This window comes from Alligator mississippiensis, chromosome 2 (genome assembly GCF_030867095.1).
Source record: "Alligator mississippiensis isolate rAllMis1 chromosome 2, rAllMis1, whole genome shotgun sequence".
NCBI lineage: Eukaryota > Metazoa > Chordata > Crocodylia > Alligatoridae > Alligator > Alligator mississippiensis.
In genome coordinates, this window is record NC_081825.1 from 152,557,151 (window position 1) to 152,577,683 (window position 20,533).

The 20,533-nt window shown below is 45.0% G+C and overlaps 1 protein-coding gene across 3 annotated transcripts in view; it reads right to left on the minus strand.

The window, feature by feature from the left end:
* Positions 1 to 16,416, minus strand: part of SNCA (synuclein alpha) — a 175,127-nt gene extending 158,711 nt beyond the window's left edge. Inside the window, exons 1-2 of one of the 3 annotated variants that reach the window (XM_019488099.2) lie at positions 16,229 to 16,408; positions 14,091 to 14,236 (exon numbers count right to left, since the gene is read on the minus strand). In XM_019488099.2, coding sequence (XP_019343644.1) covers positions 14,091 to 14,211 — 121 coding nt within the window. In that variant the 5' untranslated portion in view covers positions 14,212 to 14,236; positions 16,229 to 16,408. Of the gene's footprint in view, positions 1 to 14,090; positions 14,237 to 16,228 lie in introns of all 3 variants that reach the window. The other 2 variants (XM_006261248.4, XM_059722319.1) reach the window with 2 other exon arrangements.
* Positions 16,417 to 20,533: the final 4,117 nt, after the last annotated feature.

Below are 20,533 nucleotides of genomic sequence, written 5' to 3' on the forward strand. Positions count from 1 at the left end.
AAGGCCCTACGAGGAGAGACTGAGGGACCTAGATCTCTTCAGCCTTCACAAGAGAAGGCTGAGAGGTGATCTTGTGGCTGCCTATAAATTCATCAGGGGAGGGCAGCAAGGAATAGGAGATGCTCTATTTACTAGGTCACCACCTGGAGTAACTAGAAATAACGGCCACAAATTGATGGAGTGCAGATTTAGGTTGGACATTAGAAAGAACTTCTTCACAGTAAGGGTTGCCAGAATCTGGAATGGGATTCCAAGGGAAATGGCGCTCTCCCCTATCTTAGGGATCTTCAAAAGGAGATTGGACAAGCAACTAGCTGGGGTCATCTGACCCTAGTGCTCTTTCCTGCCCAGGGAAGGGGGTTGGACTTGATGACCTACTGAGGTCCCTTCCAACCCTAACATCTATGAATCTATGAAAAAAGGTTTATTTATGTCAGTAGTTTAAAATACCTTGCATTATTACTAAATACCAGTTATCAGATCAGCATCGGTCAATATGGTTGGTTAATTGGCTATTGTTAACGGCCAAGAAAATCTTCATCAGTGCACCCCTAATATATGGATAATATAGTAAATTTGAAGGGCCCAGTGCTGAGCAAATGTGAATTAGTGTAGCTCCATGTATTTCAGTGGGGATATCAGCAGAGGGCCTGAAGTAAGAAATGTGGGCAAAAAGCTAATGTAGGTCCTCATCCAAAGCCCATCACAGACTATAAAAGGCTTTCTAGTAACTGCAATGAGAATTGGATCCAGGTCTTAGGCAGCAGGAAATAAACAATGTAATAAGGGAACAGGTCAGTCTTTAGTGGATTAATCCTCCCAAATCAAAGGTAGACATTTCCCCCTCTCCCTTGGAAAATGAAAACTTAATGATGATCCCATTTCTTCCCAAACTATGGCTCTCTGTGCAAATCAGAAATTGTCTTGCCACCTTTTCTGTTCTCTCCCTCTGGTCTTATAGGCCTTGGCAGCCTATAGCCATCTTAACTATAGCCTTCCATCTCCTCCTCTTGTGCCATTTCTCTTCACCTTGTTGCATTTTTTACCATTCCCTCCAGATCAGTTTTTATGTTATGTTCATATCACTGGCTTGTTCTACCTTGAAGTCAGGTACCCTCCACTTCAGTTTCCAAAATCTGCCTCATGCTTTCTCTCGTTGGTTCTTATAATATGCCCTGCCCATTTCATTCTCTGTGCTCTTATTGTGCTCAAGACATCAGGTCTTTTGTAAAAGTCCCCAACTCTTGATTATATCTTCTCCTCCATACTCTGCTTTCTCGTACTGCACCAAATATTTTCCTTAGCACCTTGTTTTCAAACACTTGCACCCTTTTTCCATTTCCCTTTGTCATCATCCAGGGTTTACATTTATACAAAAGGACAGCTTGAACAATTGTGCTATAAAGCTTGATTTTAAGGTTTTTTGGTATTTTCCTTGATGCCATTATTTTATCCAGGCTCAACAAGCAAACACTGTAAATTCTTGCCTTGATTTCTTCAATTATTTGATTTTCTTCAATGATTATTGTTCCAAAATATTTATATTTCTCTACCTTTTCCACATTGTAATTTCCTATCCAAGTTCTCCCAGTGATCTTAAAATTTATTTCTGGATGTGATCAGGTATACAGTCTTGCCAACACTGGTAGCAAACTGAACTTCTTTGGCATTTGAGCCTCTGATCTCTATATTGTACTATTTTCATTTCTTCTCCTACTAGGCAGATATCATCTACATAGGCAGGAAAGTACATCCCAGGAATTACAGGCCAATTAGCTTGACCTCAATCCCTGGTAAAATTCTGGAGAAAATTATCAAAGAGACCCTTCTTGATAAGCTGGCTGATGGCAACATCCTGAGGGACAGCCAGCACAGGTTTGTTGTGGGTAGGTCTTGCCTGACCAATCTCATCTCCTTCTACGACCAGGTGACATATTATCTGGACAAGGGAGAAGAGATTGACATCATATATGTGGACTTTAAAAAAGCCTTTGATCTGGTGTCCCATGATCTCCTCATGGAAAAATTGGCCAACTGTGGCCTCGGCTACACCACCGTCCGATGGCTGGGAAATTGGCTCCAAGGTCAGACCTAGACAGTAGTAGTCAATGGAAGCAAATCATTATAGCGCTCTGTGACCAGTGGTGTCCCCCAAGGCTCTGTCCTTGGACCAGTTCTCTTTAACATCTTTATCAACAATGTGGACATTGGTGTCAGAAGTGCACTGGCCAAGTTCGCTGATGACACGAAAATTTGGGGCATAGCGTCCACATCTGAAGATAGGCTAGTAGCGATCCAGGCTGACTTAGTAAGCTTATCCAAGTGGGAGGATATAAACCTGATGTCGTTCAATGCCAAAAAATTCAAGGTACTCCACCTCGGGGAAAAAAACCCCACAGCATGCTTATAGGCTCAGCAGTGCTACGCTCGCTAGCACCATAGCTGAAAGAGACTTGAGGGTCATTATTGACCACAAGATGAACATGAGCCACCAATGTGATGTCACAGCTGGTAAAGTAAACAAAACTCTGGCTTACATCCACAGATGCTTCTCAAGTAAATCTCAGGAAGTCATCCTCCCACTGTACTCAGCCTTGGTGAGGCCACAGCTGGAGTATTGCATCCAATTCTGGGCTCCACAATTCAAGAAGGATGTTGAGAAGCTTGCGAGATTCCAGAGGAGAGCCATGCATATGATCAGAGGGCAAGAGATTAAGCCTTATGAAGAAAGGCTGAGAGCAATGGGACTCTTCAGCCTGAAAAAGCACAGGCTCAGGGGTGACCTGGTGGCTGCCTACAAGTTTGTAAGGGGTTTGCATCAGGATCTTGGGGAATGTCTGCTCACCAGAGTGCCCCAAGAGATAACAAGGAGCAATGGTCATAAACTCCTCCATGACCATTTTAGGCTGGACATAAGGAAAAACTTCTTTACTGTCCAAGCCCCCAAGGCCTGGAATAGACTCCCTCCAGAAGTGGTGCAGGCACCTACTCTGGACTCATTCAAGAAACGATTGGATGCTTATCTTGCTGGGATCCTTTGACCCTAGCTGACTTCCTGCCCTTGGGGCAGGGGGCTAGACTTGATGATCTTCAAGGTCCCTTCCAGCCGTATTGTCTATGAAATCTATGAAATATGAAAATCTATATGGAAATACCTGGTGCAATCTATTCAACTGCATACCTTTTCCTTCTTCAATAGCTTTTATGACCTTCCTCAAGCATCAAGCTGAAAAGCATGAGTAACACCTTTGTTTGCAACAGATATTGATTTCCATTAGGTATGATAGCATTCCTTCAATTCTGATGTAACTCCTTAATCCTTCAGTGCACTTCTTAGTAAGGCATACCAGTTTTTTAGGAATTCCAAACCCCGCTACAGTTGACCATAATGATTCTCTTCTAATGCTATCATTAAGTTTTGACAAAAGTGTATGTAAACTTGATGTACATCTTTCACAACTCCTGATTTATTTCCCAGCAATAATCTCCCTGAAAATATCTGATCACAAATTGATCCATCTTTCTTGAACCCACACCAATAATATTCTACAATTTCTTAAGCATATGGGAGGAATAGGCTTAGCAGCAGTTGAGAAAAAACTTTGTACATTGTGCATAGTAAGGAAATACCCTGATAGTTACTACACTCTCTTTTATTACCCTTCTTGTAAATTGGGCATATTATTGCCTGCTTCCTTTGTCTGGGAATTCTTTCCTCTCTCCAGATCTTTTAATCATCTTGGGAAGATGCTTTAATGTTTCAAATCCAAATTTCAGGCATTTGGCTGGAAGATTGTCTATCCCTCCCTATAATTTCTGAGTTTTTTTAACAGGGATCTATATCTCCTTTAGTGAAGGCTCTACTATTTTTACTTCAGCAGTTTGATATTCAGCAACTCTTCCTTTATTTTCACACGCTATGTTTAGAAGTTCTTCAAATATTCTTTCTAAACTTTCAATATTTCTTGTTGGGCTGTCAACAGACTGCTGTTTTTGTCATACACAAGTGTCAACCTCAGCTGGTAGCCTTTCCTCCATTCATCAACTCCTCTAAAAAGATCTCTTAGATTCTTAATTCATCTTTTCTCTTCCATTTCAGTAACTTTGTTTTAGATATTCTCATTTTTTTTCCTCATTAATTTCTTCCAAAGGTATTTTATTTTGCTGTCGTGGAGCAATTTGTGTATCTCTGTAACCCCAAAAACTATATCAGCAATAATGTGACATAGGTACCAGTAAGGCCTTCAATGATAAACAGGTCTATGGGTAGAAACCAGACTAAGAGAAATACCCTGGTCCTCAGGATTGTGGGTTGGGCATGAAGCCAACAACCTCATCTTGTGAAAAAAAAACGGATGTTATAAAATTAAAGCTAAAGCTTTGGATAAACAGGGAATTTGGAATGTTCAAATGGTATCAAATGTTGCAGAGTTAGAATTTTGGAATGGTATAAATGAATATTGTGGCTATCCAACAGATAAGATGACCCAAATGTGGAGATGTTAGAACAGTGTATAGTTTTCTGGCCTATGCTGGAAAAGATATTCATCAACTGGGTATAGGGTTTATAGTGGAGAACAAATACCTCACTTCAATCAAGAAGGTAGAGTTTATGAACAAAAGAGTATTGCATCTGCAATTTAGAGGAAGATGGTGTTACATCTACTTGATCAATATTCATGCCTCTACAGAGGATAAAGACAAAGACATCACTAATATATTGTATGAAAAACTAGAAGATACCTGTGAAACGTTATCGAGACACAGTATGAAGATTATTTCAGGTGACTGCAATGCTAACATAGGGAAAAAAGGGTACCTGGTAAGGTAAAATAGGTAAAAAGAGCCTTCATGATGAAACCAACGATAATGGTATATGAGGTTAATAATATTTGTCACTTCACAGAACATGACATTCCCACACAAAGATATTCTTAAAGCCACCTGGTATTTTCTTGATGGAAGAGTTTGTAACCAGATAGACCATGTAATTTCTGATTTTCAGTGGCCCACTAACATCACTGCTGTCTGCTCATAACATGGAACACATTGTGACTGATCATTTCCTTGTGGAAGCAAAGGTTAGGCAGAGGTTGATAATGAAGAACATCAAGTTTAACCAACGGACTCAAGTAGAGAGCATCAACACAGAAACTCTTAAAAGTGTGAAAGTGGGAAAAGAATACTAGCTACAACAAATTTCAGGCACTAGGAGATATGGAAAAAATTGCTATCAAAAAGTGGTTGGAAACATTCAGTAGTACAATGAAGGAAGAAGCAGTAAATAAGATAGGAGTATAACCAAGAAACAAGAAGAAAAATTGATTCGATGGAGAATGACAACAAGCATTTGAAAACATAAGAAAACAGGCTAAAATAGAAATACAGCCTAATCCAGTGTGTGCTAAGAGAGAGAGATATCAAGAGTAATGTTTCTGAATGAGATTTTTATCATCACCATCATAATCATCACCACCACAACCACAAACATATATACATACATATAAAACATGCTCTGTCTAAATAACTATCAATATGGACAAAAAAGACCCCAGTGTAAAAGCTATGTATACATTGTAACAGAGTTCAGCTCCAGGGGTGGCCGTGATGCCCCTGGAGCCTCCTCAGCTTTTGTCAACTGGGTTTTCCCCTCATCCTTTACTGCAATGCCTTAATGAGATGATACTTTCAGAAAAAGGGAGGCTGCCCCAAGGCTTCCCAAGTCAACTTTCCTCATGAGCGCTGGCGTCGCTACTCATTGCCTTGATGGAGCTCACATGATTAGCCCTTCTCACCAATACCCATACTCATGCTTTTCCTCTCTCCCCCTCTGCTGTTCCTAACACCACTCCTAGGCCAACTGAGACTCATGGGCTCCCCTGCCCCTGCCAGTCTCCGGATGTGGCCTCCTTGGCCTTTGGCCCCATCTCTGGGCTCTGGCCCCGCTCCTGGTCAGTGAGACTTTTGGGCTCCCTGGCCCTGTTTACACTAACCCTTCCTGGGCTCCAGCCTCAGTCCCAGAGACTGGGACCCTTGCTCAGACCTGCATTCTTGCTCCCACCTGGGGCTCAGGCCCTTTCACTGTGTCAACATTTCCAACTCTGCCACTGCCAGGCTACAGGTCCCTGGCCCTGCCTACTCAGCCCCTCCCAGACTCAAGCCCTCTATTCCATGTTCCCAGGTCTCTTTACTCCCAGGCCTGTTGAGTTCTCCTCCTCCCCTTAGTGCCTTCTTCAAACCTCCAGAATTGCCTACTCCAGCTCAGATGTTACCCAGGAGCCCTGACAAAGCCCTGCTACCCAGGATTAACTCTGTCTGTGGCTCTCAGGGCTAAACTACTTGACCAGCTCAGGCTCCAGGCTTATGTGCTTCAAACTCAGACCCCTTCTGGTCACCTAACTCTCTAATTAGCCCTGTCACACCTGCTGACTGCTTCTCAGACAGCCTGCCTCCTCTTAAAGTACAGCAACTTCTTTCCACTGGTTTCAGGGGTAGATCCAGAGAAGGTGCAGTGGCATAGTTACACACTCCTTTTATACCAGAACATGGGAGCAGCAGCCGGGTGTAGTGACCCTCCCTTATGTGGAAGACTGTGGGAGTTGGAAAATAGTCCCTCAAGTCAGTTAGCTAGAGAGGCTGAAGGACTGCAGAAGCTTCCTTACTCCTCCACAAATAAAACTTGCTTTTTAATAGTTCTCATCCATGTACACCTGTGATTTTTTGAATCCAGTGATCACTACACCAGGGACCTTAAGTCCTCATATCAAATGAAAATTCTCCCCTTCCCTTCCCCTCAGTGCTCAATGGTACACTCCCTCCCCTGCTCCCCCCACCCCACCCCACCCACTCCTGATGCTGTCCCCAGCTGCTGTGGTGGAAAGAGGAGCTCAAGTGCTGTTCTGCCAAGCTTCAGCCAGGCTACATGAGGAGCTGTGCTCAGCTCGAGGGAATAGCAGGGGCAGCACCAGTCAGGTTTGTCTTCTCTCGCCAATATCCTCAGACATTACCTACCAGCCCAGCAGGAGGATCAGGGAGGGGGAACCTGCCTGCTGGCCCTTCTGTCACTGCCCCTGGCAGCATTGCATTGCACAGCAGCAGGGCAGGTAGGGAAGGGGGTGAATGGAAGGCAAGGGAACTTGCTGCTGAGCTTGGAGAGGAAGGGAGGGTGTCTCAAGTTTCTTAATTGATTCAGGGACTTAAAAAAAAGTCTGTGACTGCTGCTCCTACAGCATGGTCTGCCCATCCCAAGGGAGAATTGGGGAGAAGCTGCAAGTGGGGGTGGAACCACCCCTGAATCACTGGTCACTTCTCCCTCACCCTCCCTTTACAAAATACGGGATCTGCCCACAGCTGATTTCAATAAGACCTGGGTACTTAATGTCTTCTGAGGATTTGGGCCAAGGACCTTAGCATGAGTGACTGGTGCCTCCTGAATCTGGGGGGGACACCTGCAAAAGCTACAGATGGTGGAGGCCCTGTCAGGGCGGGCACCAGCCCTACCGACAGCATCAGTGTCGGCCTTTGGGGGGGCACCGGCCCTGTCATGGGGTGGGGGGGCATGTGCACCCCTGTGTACCCGGTACCAGTCGCCTATGGACCTTAGGTTCTTTTAAATGTCTCTTCAAAGACAGAAAGCAAAATATCATTGATCGACTGACATTAAAAATAGTCTCTGAGATCTTCTCAATTCTTGTCTTGTTGTGGCCTGTTCAGGAAAGTTTCAACCCCATAGTGCAGAACACATTTCTAATGTCCTGAGTCAGTTGAAATTTAACATATAGCGATATAGAGTAAAAAACCTCTATTGCATCAGCACATTGCCTTTTGCTCCACTGTGAATGGACTTCCATTTGTGCTAATCTTTTTTGGAATGTAGCTTACAACAGCATTGTCATTTCAGTCTCTGCTCTGTCTGAGCAAGAAAAAAAAAGAAAGATACTTGTGTGTGTTGATTTCTATTTTCCCATATGGATCTGAAGAAGATTCAGCCCAACTGAGGTGCTGCTGTTTCTAGTAGGGAGTGAAAAAGAGGTGACCTAACTATAGCTGTTTTCAGAGAAAAGTGTGCCCTAAGGGAAGATCTATCAAGTTCCATTAGAATGCCATTAAACTAAGCCCGTTGGGGGACGGGGGGAACTATCGCCACTGCTGGCCCGCTGAGCAATCCTTGCAAAGCCAGCAGATCACAGCACTCAAGGGAGCCCACCCCGGCCCCAGCCCTGGTAAAATCTGTGGGCAAGGAAGGAGCCCCCCAGGGGGCACTTGCCTGCCTGTACACTAATGCCAGGAGCTTGGGGAATAAGCAGGAGGAGCTCATCCTCCTGCTCAGTGCAAACAATTACGATGTCATAGGGATAATGGAGACCTGGTGGGACTCCACACATGACTGGACCATGGGTATAGATGGCTATACCCTGTACAGGAGGAATCGTGTAGAGAAAAGGGGCGGGGGTGTAGCTCTCTATGTTAAGGAAAGCTACGCGTCCCTGCAAGCCGATATTGGCGACCAGGGTGGACAGCTGGAGACCCTCTGGGTTAAAATCCGTGGGGAACACGGCACAGGGGACACAATGGTGGGAGTCTATTACAGACCTCCCACCCAAAGTCCTGAGCTTGACCAGGAGTTTGCCCAGGAACTGGCTGAGGCAGCTTGCTCCAGGACCATGGTTGTCATGGGTGACTTCAATTACCCAGACATCTCGCGGGAGGATCGCTCAGCAAAATCTGAGCAGTCGCAGAGCTTCTTCTCGTGCGTGGATGACCTCTACCTGACTCAAGAAGTCTATGGGCCAACGAGAAGCAAAGCGCTACTCGACCTGGTACTGGCTACTGGGGATGACCTAGTTGGTGACCTAGTGATCGATGGGAAGCTGGGTGACAGCGACCACGAGCTGATCACCTTCACCATCCGCCGAAAAGCTGGCAAGTCAGTCAGCAACACGGAAGTCCTTGACTTCAGGAAAGCCGACTTTGACAAGCTCAGGAGGCTTGTCAGTGAGGCCCTAAGGGATTGTGACCACAGGGAGAGGGGAGTTCAAGAAGAGTGGTTGCTCCTCAAGGGAGCGATCCTCAATGCACAAACTAAGTCTATTCCATCTCGGAGGAAAAGCAGCAAGAGGGCACAGCAGCCCCCCTGGCTCTCCAGGGACCTAGCAGACCTCCTGAGGCTAAAAAGAAAGGCCTACAAAGGATGGAGGATGGGAGTCACCTCCAAGGAAGATTATTCTGCACTGGTCTGGTCCTGTAGGGAGCTGACCAGGAAAGCCAAGGCTGCAACTGAACTCCAGCTAGCTTTGAGCATCAAGGACAATAAAAAGTCCTTTTTCAGATATGTGGGGAGCCGGAGGAAAAGCAGGGGCAACATTGGACCCCTGCTGAACCAGATGGGGCAACTGACAACTGACACCCAGGAAAAAGCCAACCTATTAAATAGGTACTTTGCGTCAGTCTTTCATCAGCCCCATGGGACGCCCATGCCCGCTACAGGGCCGGGAAGTCCGGGTGAGGGTGCTCCCCTGCCCTCCATTAATGCTGACTTTGTGAAGAAACATCTTGAGAAGCTGGATACCTTCAAGTCAGCCGGCCCTGACAATATTCACCCCGGGGTACTCAAGGAGCTGGCAAGCATCATAGCCCAGCCTCTAGCACGGATCTTTGAAAACTTTTGGCGCTCTGGTGTAGTGCCCGAAGACTGGAAGAAGGCCAATGTGGTGCCTATCTTCAAGAAAGGGAGGAAAGTGGATCCGGCTAACTATAGGCCCATCAGCCTGACTTCTATCCCAGGGAAGATCTTAGAAAAGTTTATTAAGGAGGCCATCCTTAATGGACTGGCCGACGCCAACATCTTAAGGGATAGCCAGCACGGGTTTGTTGCGGGTAGGTCTTGCTTGACCAATCTCATTTCCTTCTACGACCAGGTGACCTATCACCTGGACAAGGGAGATGAGATTGATGTCATATATCTTGACTTCAAAAAAGCCTTCGATCTGGTGTCCCATGATCGTCTCTTGGAGAAACTGGCCAATTGTCGCCTTGGGTCCTCCACGATCCACTGGCTGGAAAATTGGCTCCGGGGTCGGACCCAGAGGGTAGTAATTGATGGAAGTCACTCATCGTGGTGTCCTGTGACCAGTGGGGTCCCCCAGGGCTCTGTCCTTGGACCCATACTGTTCAACATCTTCATTAATGATGTGGACACTGGAGTCAGAAGCAGACTGGCCAAGTTCGCAGATGACACCAAACTTTGGGGCAAAGCATCCACACCAGAAGACAGGCGGATGATCCAGGCTGACCTGGACAGGCTCAGCAAGTGGGCGGACGAGAATCTGATGGTGTTCAACGCCGATAAATGCAAGGTTCTCCACCTTGGGAAAAAAAGCCCGCAGCATCCTTATAGGCTCGGCAGTGCTATGTTAGCTAGCACTATGGAAGAAAGAGACTTGGGGGTCATCATTGACCACAAGATGAACATGAGCCTGCAATGCGATGCTGCGGCTAGTAAAGCAACCAAAACGCTGGCTTGCATCCATAGATGCTTCTCAAGCAAATCCCGGGGCGTCATTCTCCCCCTGTACTCGGCCTTAGTGAGGCCGCAGCTGGAGTACTGCATCCAGTTTTGGGCTCCACAATTCAAAAAGGATGTGGAGAAGCTTGAGAGAGTCCAGAGAAGAGCTACGCGCATGATCAGAGGTCAGGGAAGCAGACCCTACGATGACAGGCTGAGAGCCCTGGGGCTCTTTAGCCTGGAAAAGTGCAGGCTCGGGGTGATCTGATGGCCACCTACAAGTTTATCAGGGGTGACCACCAGTATCTGGGAGAACGTTTGTTCACCAGAGCGCCCCAAGGGTTGACGAGGTCGAATGGTCACAAACTACTACAAGATCGTTTCAGGCTGGACATAAGGAAGAATTTCTTTACTGTCCGAGCCCCCAAGGTCTGGAACAGCCTGCCACCGGAGGTTGTTCAAGCGCCTTCATTGAACACCTTCAAGATGAAACTGGATGCTTATCTTGCTGGGATCCTATGACCCCAGCTGACTTCCTGCCCTTTGGGCAGGGGGCTGGACTCGATGATCTTCTGAGGTCCCTTCCAGCCCTAATGTCTATGATGAAATCTATGAAATGCTTCAATGAGTCTCTATAAGTTTCTATTGCTCTCTAGTAGGTTGTACTGGCCTCTCTTGGTTTTAATTGGAAAAATCAATAACCTTAGGAATCAGTGAACTACTGGATACATTGCTCTAAGACATAATGGGACAGATGAAATTAGCTGAATGTTTTTAACTGGAATTTCACCATATGGTCTTCACAGGAAAGACACACACCTAGAAACACATGAACACCTGTGCATATTATAACCTACCAGCATTACTGGGTTTGAATACTTGACCAGTACCTCCTTTCTTTAGATAAGGAAAATATATTATGCATAGTAATTTCTTTTGTGAAATTCCCCTCTGAAATATAATGTCTGATGAAATACTGAAATGTATTTTGATAATATTGAAAATGTGCATAGGTATATGAAAACGCATATTCCTTTTTAAATATAATATTCAAAATGTCTGCTTCCAGTCTACTAAGTGAACGGAATTTGCTATGGTTTAACAGGAAGACATATCCCAGAAGGGCTAAAATGAGTAGTCCCTTCTGTTTGGAGCAGAAATAATTTGTTACAGACTAAAATTAACTGGCTAAAGGCATTGGGATTTAGAAGATGAATAAAACAGGATTGCAAGGAGATGCCAGTACTCCCCGATCAAATAAATGTTTTCAATGATATTCACCTCCTCTTTGAAATGTTGGCATGTTTCCCTAAAAACATACAGTAGCCATACCAGTATTTACCTCTAAAGCCTTCAAAACAAAAAAGACATACTGGAAAGATCTATTCTACTTCTATTCTTGCATTATCTAATTTAACTAAGTGGCAAGCAGAAACAGAAGCAATCGTCTTTTATTTAAAAATAAAAAGTCTTCTAATGCAGAGGTTTTCAAACTGTCTTCTACAGAGCCCTGGGGTTCCGTAAGTGGTCATCAGGGGTTCTGCAAAGAGATTGGGGGTTACAGTTTTCAACACTGGGGGTTATGCATTTCAACATCTTTATCAATGATTTGGATGTAGGGGTGAAGAGCTCACTGGCCAAATTTGCGGATGGCATCAAGGTATGGGGAAGCATGTCACACTTGAAGATAGGCTGCAGATACAGGCGGACCTAGACAGGCTAGCAAGTTGGGCAGATAGGAATTAAATGAAATTCAATGTTGAGAAATGTAAAGTGCTTCATCTGGGGACAAAAAAAAACCTTACACACCGACAGGCTTGGCAACGCCGAACTGACTAACACCACAAATGAAAGGGACCTGGGGGTAATAATAGACCACAGTATGAATATGAGCCAGCATTGCAATGCTGTAGCTAATAGGGCAAATAATATCCTGACATGCATCAATCGATAGATCTGCAGCAAAACGAGGAAAGTGATTCTTCCACTCCACTTGGCATTGGTGAGACTGCAGTTGGAGTACTGCATCTAGTACTGAGCGCCGCACTTCAACAAGCACATGGTAAAGCTCGAGAGAGTCCAGAGAAGGGCCACCCACATTATCAGAGACTTGCACAGCAAGCTATACAAGGAAAGGCTGAGGGATCTGGGACTCTTCATCCTGAAAAAGAGAAGGCTAAGAGGGGACTTGATAGCAGCTTACTGCTATATCAAGGGCATACATCAAGGGTTCGGTGAACAACTGTTCACCAGAGCACCCTTGGGGAAAACCAGGAGTAATAGCCATAAACTCCTGAAAGACTGTTTCAGCCTCAACATTAGGAAAAATGTCACAGCTAGCGTGTCCAGACTGTGGAATAAGCTCCTTCCAGAGGTGGTGTAATAGCCTACCCTGCAAATCTTCAAGAGAAGACTGGACAGTCACCTTCCTGGGGTCGCCTGACCCCAGTTGTCTTTCTTGCCTGGTGCAGAGGTCTGGACCTGATGATCTTCCGAGGTCCCTTCCAGCCTTACAGTCTATGAATCTATGGCAGAGCGGGCCAGGAAGTGGTGGGTCACCAGGCTGACCGTCTGTTCCTATGGCCCACGGAGCTGGTGGGGGGTAGAGGTTCCACAGCAGCAGAAGTGATATGAAAGGTTTCTGTGACTTTAGGAAGTTTGAAAACCACAGCTCTAATGCGTGGAATCTGATAAGTAAAGATGATCATGTGTTTACAACATTAGGGTGGGGTTTGGGATGATCTGAATTGCAATTCTATTTATGTACAGACTTCCTGAGTGACCTGAATGAGTCAATTAACCTCTCTGTGTTTCATTTTTGCCCTTTGTAAAATGGAGATAGTAATATTCACAGTACCCTACTTCACTGGGTTGTCTCAGGCCTTTCTTTGTGATCCACGAAAGGAAGATGCTATGGGCGTGAGGTGTATTAAAAATCCATTACAGGAAACTCAGTCAAGCTCGGTGAGGTAATGAGAGTTTCCAGTATTTGTATAAAAATGTCAGGAATACTTATTTAAAATAATGAAAAACAACTCAATAGCTTCTCTTCTAGCCCTGATGTCATCTTCCATTCCTTTTCATTTTAGATGGGGGGAAAAAAGAAAAAGCATATTCTTGAAATCCTCATGTTCGATAGCATTTCAATTGTAAAACTGCCTGCCACTCTTTATAACCAGCCCCTTTGCCCTGAAATTGGCAGGCAGTTTGAACAGCATGCACAATTTTTGACGTATCTCCTATTATACATGGCCATATGTGCACAGACCACCTACTGTATGCTTACAGGCCAGCTTATAGCCTATATGCTTATGGTACTGTGCCATAATAAAGGATGACTCTGATGGTGCGATGAAACACCAAAAGATCTAGCAAGAGTCATTATCCAGCTTTACAGAGGTTTACCTTCAAAATTCAGGGCTCAAGTCAAATCTCATTTACAGTGCAGCAACTCTGTTATTGAGTTACTCCACATTTATACCAAGGTCATTCCCAACAGTCTGGCTCCTGGTCTTTCAATCAGTCATTCATACCACACACAAAAGCCAACACAGTAATAGCAGTTGGTTTTATCTTGCCCACCTACCCATATAGAGAACGCCCTCTTTCGTCTTTCCTGCTGCTTCTGCCACACCCTGTTTGGTTTTTTCTGCTGCTGCCACGACTCCCTCCTTAGCCTTGGAAAGCCCTTTCATGAATACATCCATGGTTAAACAATTTCTTTAGACAGTACTGGAGAAAGAGAACAAGACAAACATTTTGAATCAAGTGCTCTTTTTTCTGACAGGAAGACTTTTGTTCCAGCTGTGACTAGAACCGTTTTTATTGAAAGATTAGATTTTTCTGAACATCACAAATATCATCTGTATACATTTGACTTTCTTCACACACCCATGTTCAGTATTTCATACAGAAGAAAAGTGGTCCAAAAATACATGCACTCCTCTCAATGGCCTTGATATTTTCTATTTTCTCAAACGCTGTCATACATAACAAGTTAACCAGCATTACAGACATACATCTTGTTTCTGCAGTACTCTCACAACCCAAGTAGAACAGACCTAGCTAATTGCAAAGGAGCCTTAAAAATGAAGAGGCTGCAATGTGCTATAGGAACTGATTCAGTTCTGGTGAGGGTGAAGAATGGGGGGTGGATTAGCTGATTTAACAGATCTTTTCCAGATCTTCTCTTTTCTGAAATAAAATTTCCTTTAAAGGAAATGAGACGGGGTTTTTTCCTGTAAGAAGGAAGGATTCAGCTCTAAGATGAGATGATATTTTCTATCTCCTCACTCAGAGCCACAGACTCCCTTAAAGAAACACTGTCAAAAAAAGCAGACTTCTGTGCAAAAGTGTTTAATTACTATTGTTATAAGAAACCCCTATTATACTTGAAAGGATTTGGAGGGGGAGGGGAGAGGGAAGGTCTGCTTTTTCGGATTTGACAGCATTTCTTTCTGTTTGCTTCTTTCTCCTATAGAATTAGTTTCCCCTGTGATTTTAAGTGGTCCTTCATACAGCAGCAGGGGGAACAAAACATGGAGTAAAAGTAGAAAGACGTCACTGTAAAACTCCCAAACTGGCAGGTGGGAAACAGGAGCCAAGGTAAGGTCAGGAGCTACATATAAGTCACTTAAAAAATGACAGTGTCCCTTTAACAAATTAACTAGATTGGTGATCACTTCTTTCTCCACCCATATGTAGAGCAAAAGCTTAGGGGTGCCTCTCCTCTCCCTTTCCCTTGTGATGCTGAGAAGGAGGAATGGGTGTCTAAGGAAACATCTGGGCTGCAGCCACCCCTACCAAGGGTTTTAAAAATTAGAAGTGCTATTGGTGTCTCATTAAAACCTTTTCTAACAGCTGCCAGTCTTCCTAGGAGAGGCAATGAAGCCGTTTCAATCACTGAGATGTAAGATCTGTCTAGCTACTACTAGCGAGGCTCTCTGGGATCCATTGTGGGGAGGCAGCTTCCAACCAGGCTTGACACTAGTGAGGGAAATGTCCCAGGACCTTCTCCAGGAGCTGCCCTCTCCTGAATGATGCTGTGCCCTGGAGAATCACACAGACACATGCACACATGCATGCACACACATACACACTCTGAGCCCTGGGAAATCACACTGCACCCCCCAAACACGCAAACATACATTCACACATGCACATACACACACTGAGCCTTGCGGAATCAACCCCCCACAACACACACACAGCTCACACACACACACACACAGGAGAGGAAGGCAGGCTGGGGCACCTGTTAACAGAGCATTCACTCACCACAATGGACGCAGCCTCCCATCCCTCCCCCGGCTGGGCAGTTCGGCAGTGTGCTGACCTGCCGGAGGGGACGGGGCTAGACCAAAATTTTATTTAAAAAAGAGAGAGACAGAAGGAAAGTTTGCCCAGTGCCTCCCTACAGAAAGCTGTGGCATTTCCAGGGCACGAAGCAGCAGCAGCTGAAGCCAGGCTCAGGCTCATCCCGCCCAGCGCACATGTAGCCTGGGATCAGGTACACACACACTCTCTCTCTCATCCTCCCCGGGATGAAGCGACCCGCGAGGCGGAGGCAGCCCGGGGGGGTCGGGGCAGCAGCCGGGCGGAGCCGCCTCTCCGCACACGCAGCCCCGGGGCCGTGCCCCGCTCCCGCCAGGCGCAGCCAGGACAGGACCCAAATCCCCACTGCGAGAAGCACCGTCACGAGAACGAGCAGCTGCAGGCACTCACCGCGGGGCCCGGGGAGCTGCAGCGGCGGCGCGGGGGACCCGAGGAGCGGCCCCTGCCTCAGCACATGGCGGAGCCGGAGCCGGCGGGAGAGTCGCGGGGAGCTGCCCCCGCCCGGTCCCAGCCCGGCAGGCAGCGGGTGCGGGTGCGGGCGGGAGGCGGAGAGAGCGGGCAGGCAGCGACGCTGCCCCTCCGCCTCCTGCCCCCTCCCCATCGCCTTCCCCGCCCAATCCGTCTGATTCGTCGCAGGGGGAAGATGGAGGCAGGCCTCCCCTCCCATGTGCCTGGGCACTTCTCCCCCCATCGCCCCCGGGATGAGGCACTCCTGCCTCTGAGGCTTGGGCACCGCCTCCTCTGGGGGTCCCTTGGCCAGGGGATTCATTGCCAAGAGCAGAGCACATGGAGACTGACTGGGGAGGGCAAGAAAAAAGATGAGTCTCCCTTATTTACATTTATTTATTTATTTATTAGTATTTGTACCCAAAGGCTTGCGAAGAGGAATTTTTCCAACTATTCGAGTTGGTCTAATAGAAGACATCAGATTTACCCAAAGAACCCATCTCTCTTGGCAGGCAAGGCTCTTTGGATAGATGTGATATCTTTTATTAGACCCACTAAATCTTTAGTTATCTAGTCCATCTAATAAAAGGTATCACATCTCATAAAACATAGCACATCTACCCAAAGAGCCTTACCTGCCTATATTCTTAAGCCAACACAGCTACAACCAACAGCCCTGTCTCCCTTGAGTGTTTCCAGGAGCTTCAGATATCACATATTTAGTTATTTAGTTGGTCTAATAAAAGGCATCACGTCTAATAAAATATACCACATCTACCTGAGGAGCCTTGCCTGCCTATGTCCTTAGACCAACACGGCTACAACCAACAACGCTGTCTCCCTTGGGTGTTTCCAGGAGCTTCAGCAAGTGCCAGCCATCAGCCCATTCTGCCCCCACCTTCCATCCACCAACAAAAAGAACATTGGATGCCCAGGAGAAGGAAGCCATGGCCAGGGAGACGTTTCCTTTCAGTCAGCACACCTTCCCATCATCCAGGCCAGGCAACAGACCCTGGGGGAAAAACTGGATCCTTCTCATTACTGGCTCCCAGCACCCAAACTGACAAGCGGCAAAGAGATGGGGTGACATCTTCTTGAGAGCAGAAGGGCTAAATTTCCAATGGTATTTAACCAGTGTTCAAATTACACTTTGATACTTGGGAGGGGGGAAATCAGAAAAAAAATGTTGGGCTGCCCATCAGGATGCCCTAATAAAATGAGAGACCCCCCAGGTTATGATTTGCAAATCTTACAACAGGGGGGCTCTTGTCTCTTATGGGCAGGCTCAGCCCCCCTGAGCTCCCCCGTAATTCAAACCCTGCATTTAAGATGCTGGTAGATGCCAGGTGGGATTTTCAGAGCGTCTAGATCCTTCCCCTGGAAGCCAGGATGCTTCAAAAACGTCTCTTGCACCCATCTGCCTCTTTCAGTTCCTTGAATGCCTTTATCTGTTTCCAAAGGACCTAGAAACCCATGTGTCACTGACTTTCTGTGAGATGTATGTTCCCAAAAGCCTAATTTTGTTGTTAAAATGGTCACTTTGTCACTTTTGAACATGTTACCTCATTCAGTTGTTTCTATTGGAGGAAAAGAACTGCACCCTGAAGTGTAAGCGCTATAAAAACCTAGACCTGGCTCCTGGTTCCTACTAGAGCCATTCAACACCTCAGGACACCCTCTCAGGACTAGAGAAAAAGTCTGATCATTCTTATTATACAAAAACATCCAGAGCCTGATGCACTTAGCTAGGGTATATTTGGGACCATTTTTTGGAATGCAGTGTGAGTTGTCATCGGTCTTGTACTGTATTTTGATGTTATAATTTGCATGTAAGAGTCCCCAAACTGCAGGACTGTAGTATTCCAGCCTTCTTCCTTTTCCTTTATTTTATCCCACTTTGCAAGACTGAAGCAAGGGGCATGAAGACAGTAGGTTGAAGGCAGAGGATAGGCAGGGAGTTGGACTTCACGTTTCCACTTTTCCTTTCATCCATCTTCCAACACAGATCTTAATGCTGAGCACCTGTTCCAGTCTTCTTGACAAACACAGGCTTTTCTCCCACTCTGAACATGGGAATCAAGAGTTTTGGCCTTTCTGAGATTACTTATGAGCTCCAGTATCTCAAAATAGCCTGATAAACTTCCCTTTAGTTCATCCAACTCCTAGCTTCAATCAGCCTATTGTTTACCAGTGTGGTTTGTTTTTCTCTGATTGAGAATATAAGTTTCTTCTATTATATAACTCTGCCCTCAAGAAGACCTTTTGTAAAACAATAATTACAGTACATAGAAGGCGTTTCATCTCCTTCACCATGCAGAGCAAATTCATGCTTAAAAGGGAGAAAGACTGGTAGGGGATTTTGTTTCCTCCCCCAGCTTGGAAGAGGCACATAGCTGTAATTTATTTGTCATAGATTGAAAAGGGACATTTTCAATATGTGGGGATTATTGTTGTTGTATTGCAAAACGAAGGTAGCAAGACTTCCCATGATCAAATCCCAGCTACTTGTATTTAGTTTAAAGCTAGAAAAAACACCAGTAACAAATGTGGACACAGTTTTCTTTCTTCCCTGTCAAAAGTGAAAATGGAAAAATATAAAATTATTCTATAATCTAAAAAGGTTTTGGCAATCTTACATTCCTCTGGACAATTTTAGATGCGTCTCAAAAGTATCATACAAGATTTAGCAAATACCCTCATGGACTCCTTGAAAGAAGTGCAAATTAAACATGGAAGTGTTTTGTAAAATCCCACTGGACCCCTATCTGCAGGCAGAGATGCTAAAATACCTTAAAAATTGGGCCCCACATCTCTCAGGAGATAGTCAACAGGAATCTAGTCCCCAAGACCCTTTTTAGAAGGAATGATTCCACAAGTGGACAGCAGCATCTTACAAGACTAAATTTGAAGAATATAGAATTTATTTGCACAGCACACCCCACAATCTAAGACTCAGAATAAAAGTGTCCTGAAAACCATTAACATTATATTTCATGACATCACTTGGCAATGTCATATCATGGCAATGACAAGGTGTTAGCAGCATTGCACAAACCATTCTATCAATGAAAATGATGATTACACTGATACATAGATGATACCAGGACTAAGCAAAGGGGTTTTTTGTTTGTTTTAGTCCAACAGTATTTCAGAAACCTCACCTCTAGTATAATGGCAGCAGTTTTTCACAGTGCCCAAAAGAATCACTCAGAGATAATTTGCAAGGTTCCAGATCAGTGGAGAACAGACAGGTTATGGAAACTGAATAAAAAGCAGCTTATTCTTCAAGCTGGTCTGGGAAGAGGAAGCTATGGAGATATGCTAGATAAAAATAATGGGTTGTCTCTATTATACTTATTAAAGGAAATATGGTGGGATTAGTAGTTGTATTTTAATCTTGACTCTTGTTTGGATTCTGTATCAGATGTCAAACCTGACTCTCTGTGCATCCACCCCTGCAACTATGCAGAACCCCAGAGATTGAGAGCCTTATCGTAGCTTGGAGGATTTGTACGTGCCCATGCTACAACAGATTGCAGTGGTAGGATTTAGCATAACAATAGACTTATCTGACTGACTGCTTTCTAACTATAACGCAAAAGATTAGTATTTTGTTTGTCATATTTATTAATAGAAACAATTCCAATCACACTCTTTGAATTGTGGCTTTTCCCCCAAAGACTATATCTTTCAGGATAATAAATGCACAAATGCAGTAGCTAAAAGGCACTTGCTTTGGTTGTCCAAGAGGGACTAAACAATGAAAGCTTAGGACTCCTGTTGCTCTTGATCAGATAACCTATAATCCCTTGCTCTGCCTCCCTAGAGAGTCCCCACAGGTCAAAGTGTTCTTTTTTTTAACCTAAAACATCCCAACAGCACATCCACTTCCAGTTTTACAGATACTAAAAACAAGCAGAGTTAAAAGCAAATGATTGACTCAAAGAGTAAAGAACAAATTAAGAGGTAACTGTCTGTATATGCAGAAAGTATACTAAAAAAAATACCAAACAAAATGCAAAATACTTGTTATAGGAATGATGGAAAATGTTGCCTACATCATGGCAAAATGATGTTCTTCCAGCAGTTGCCAAATTAGTTTTAGCCCTAAGGAAGAAATGTATCCCTGACATACCATAGGCCTCTGTTTTAGAGCAGACATGTTTATTATCTTTCTGCCCATCTTTTTTTCACCAAATCAAGTGGCTATCCATTACGTTACCTTCCAAAACTGTTTGACCAGACTCA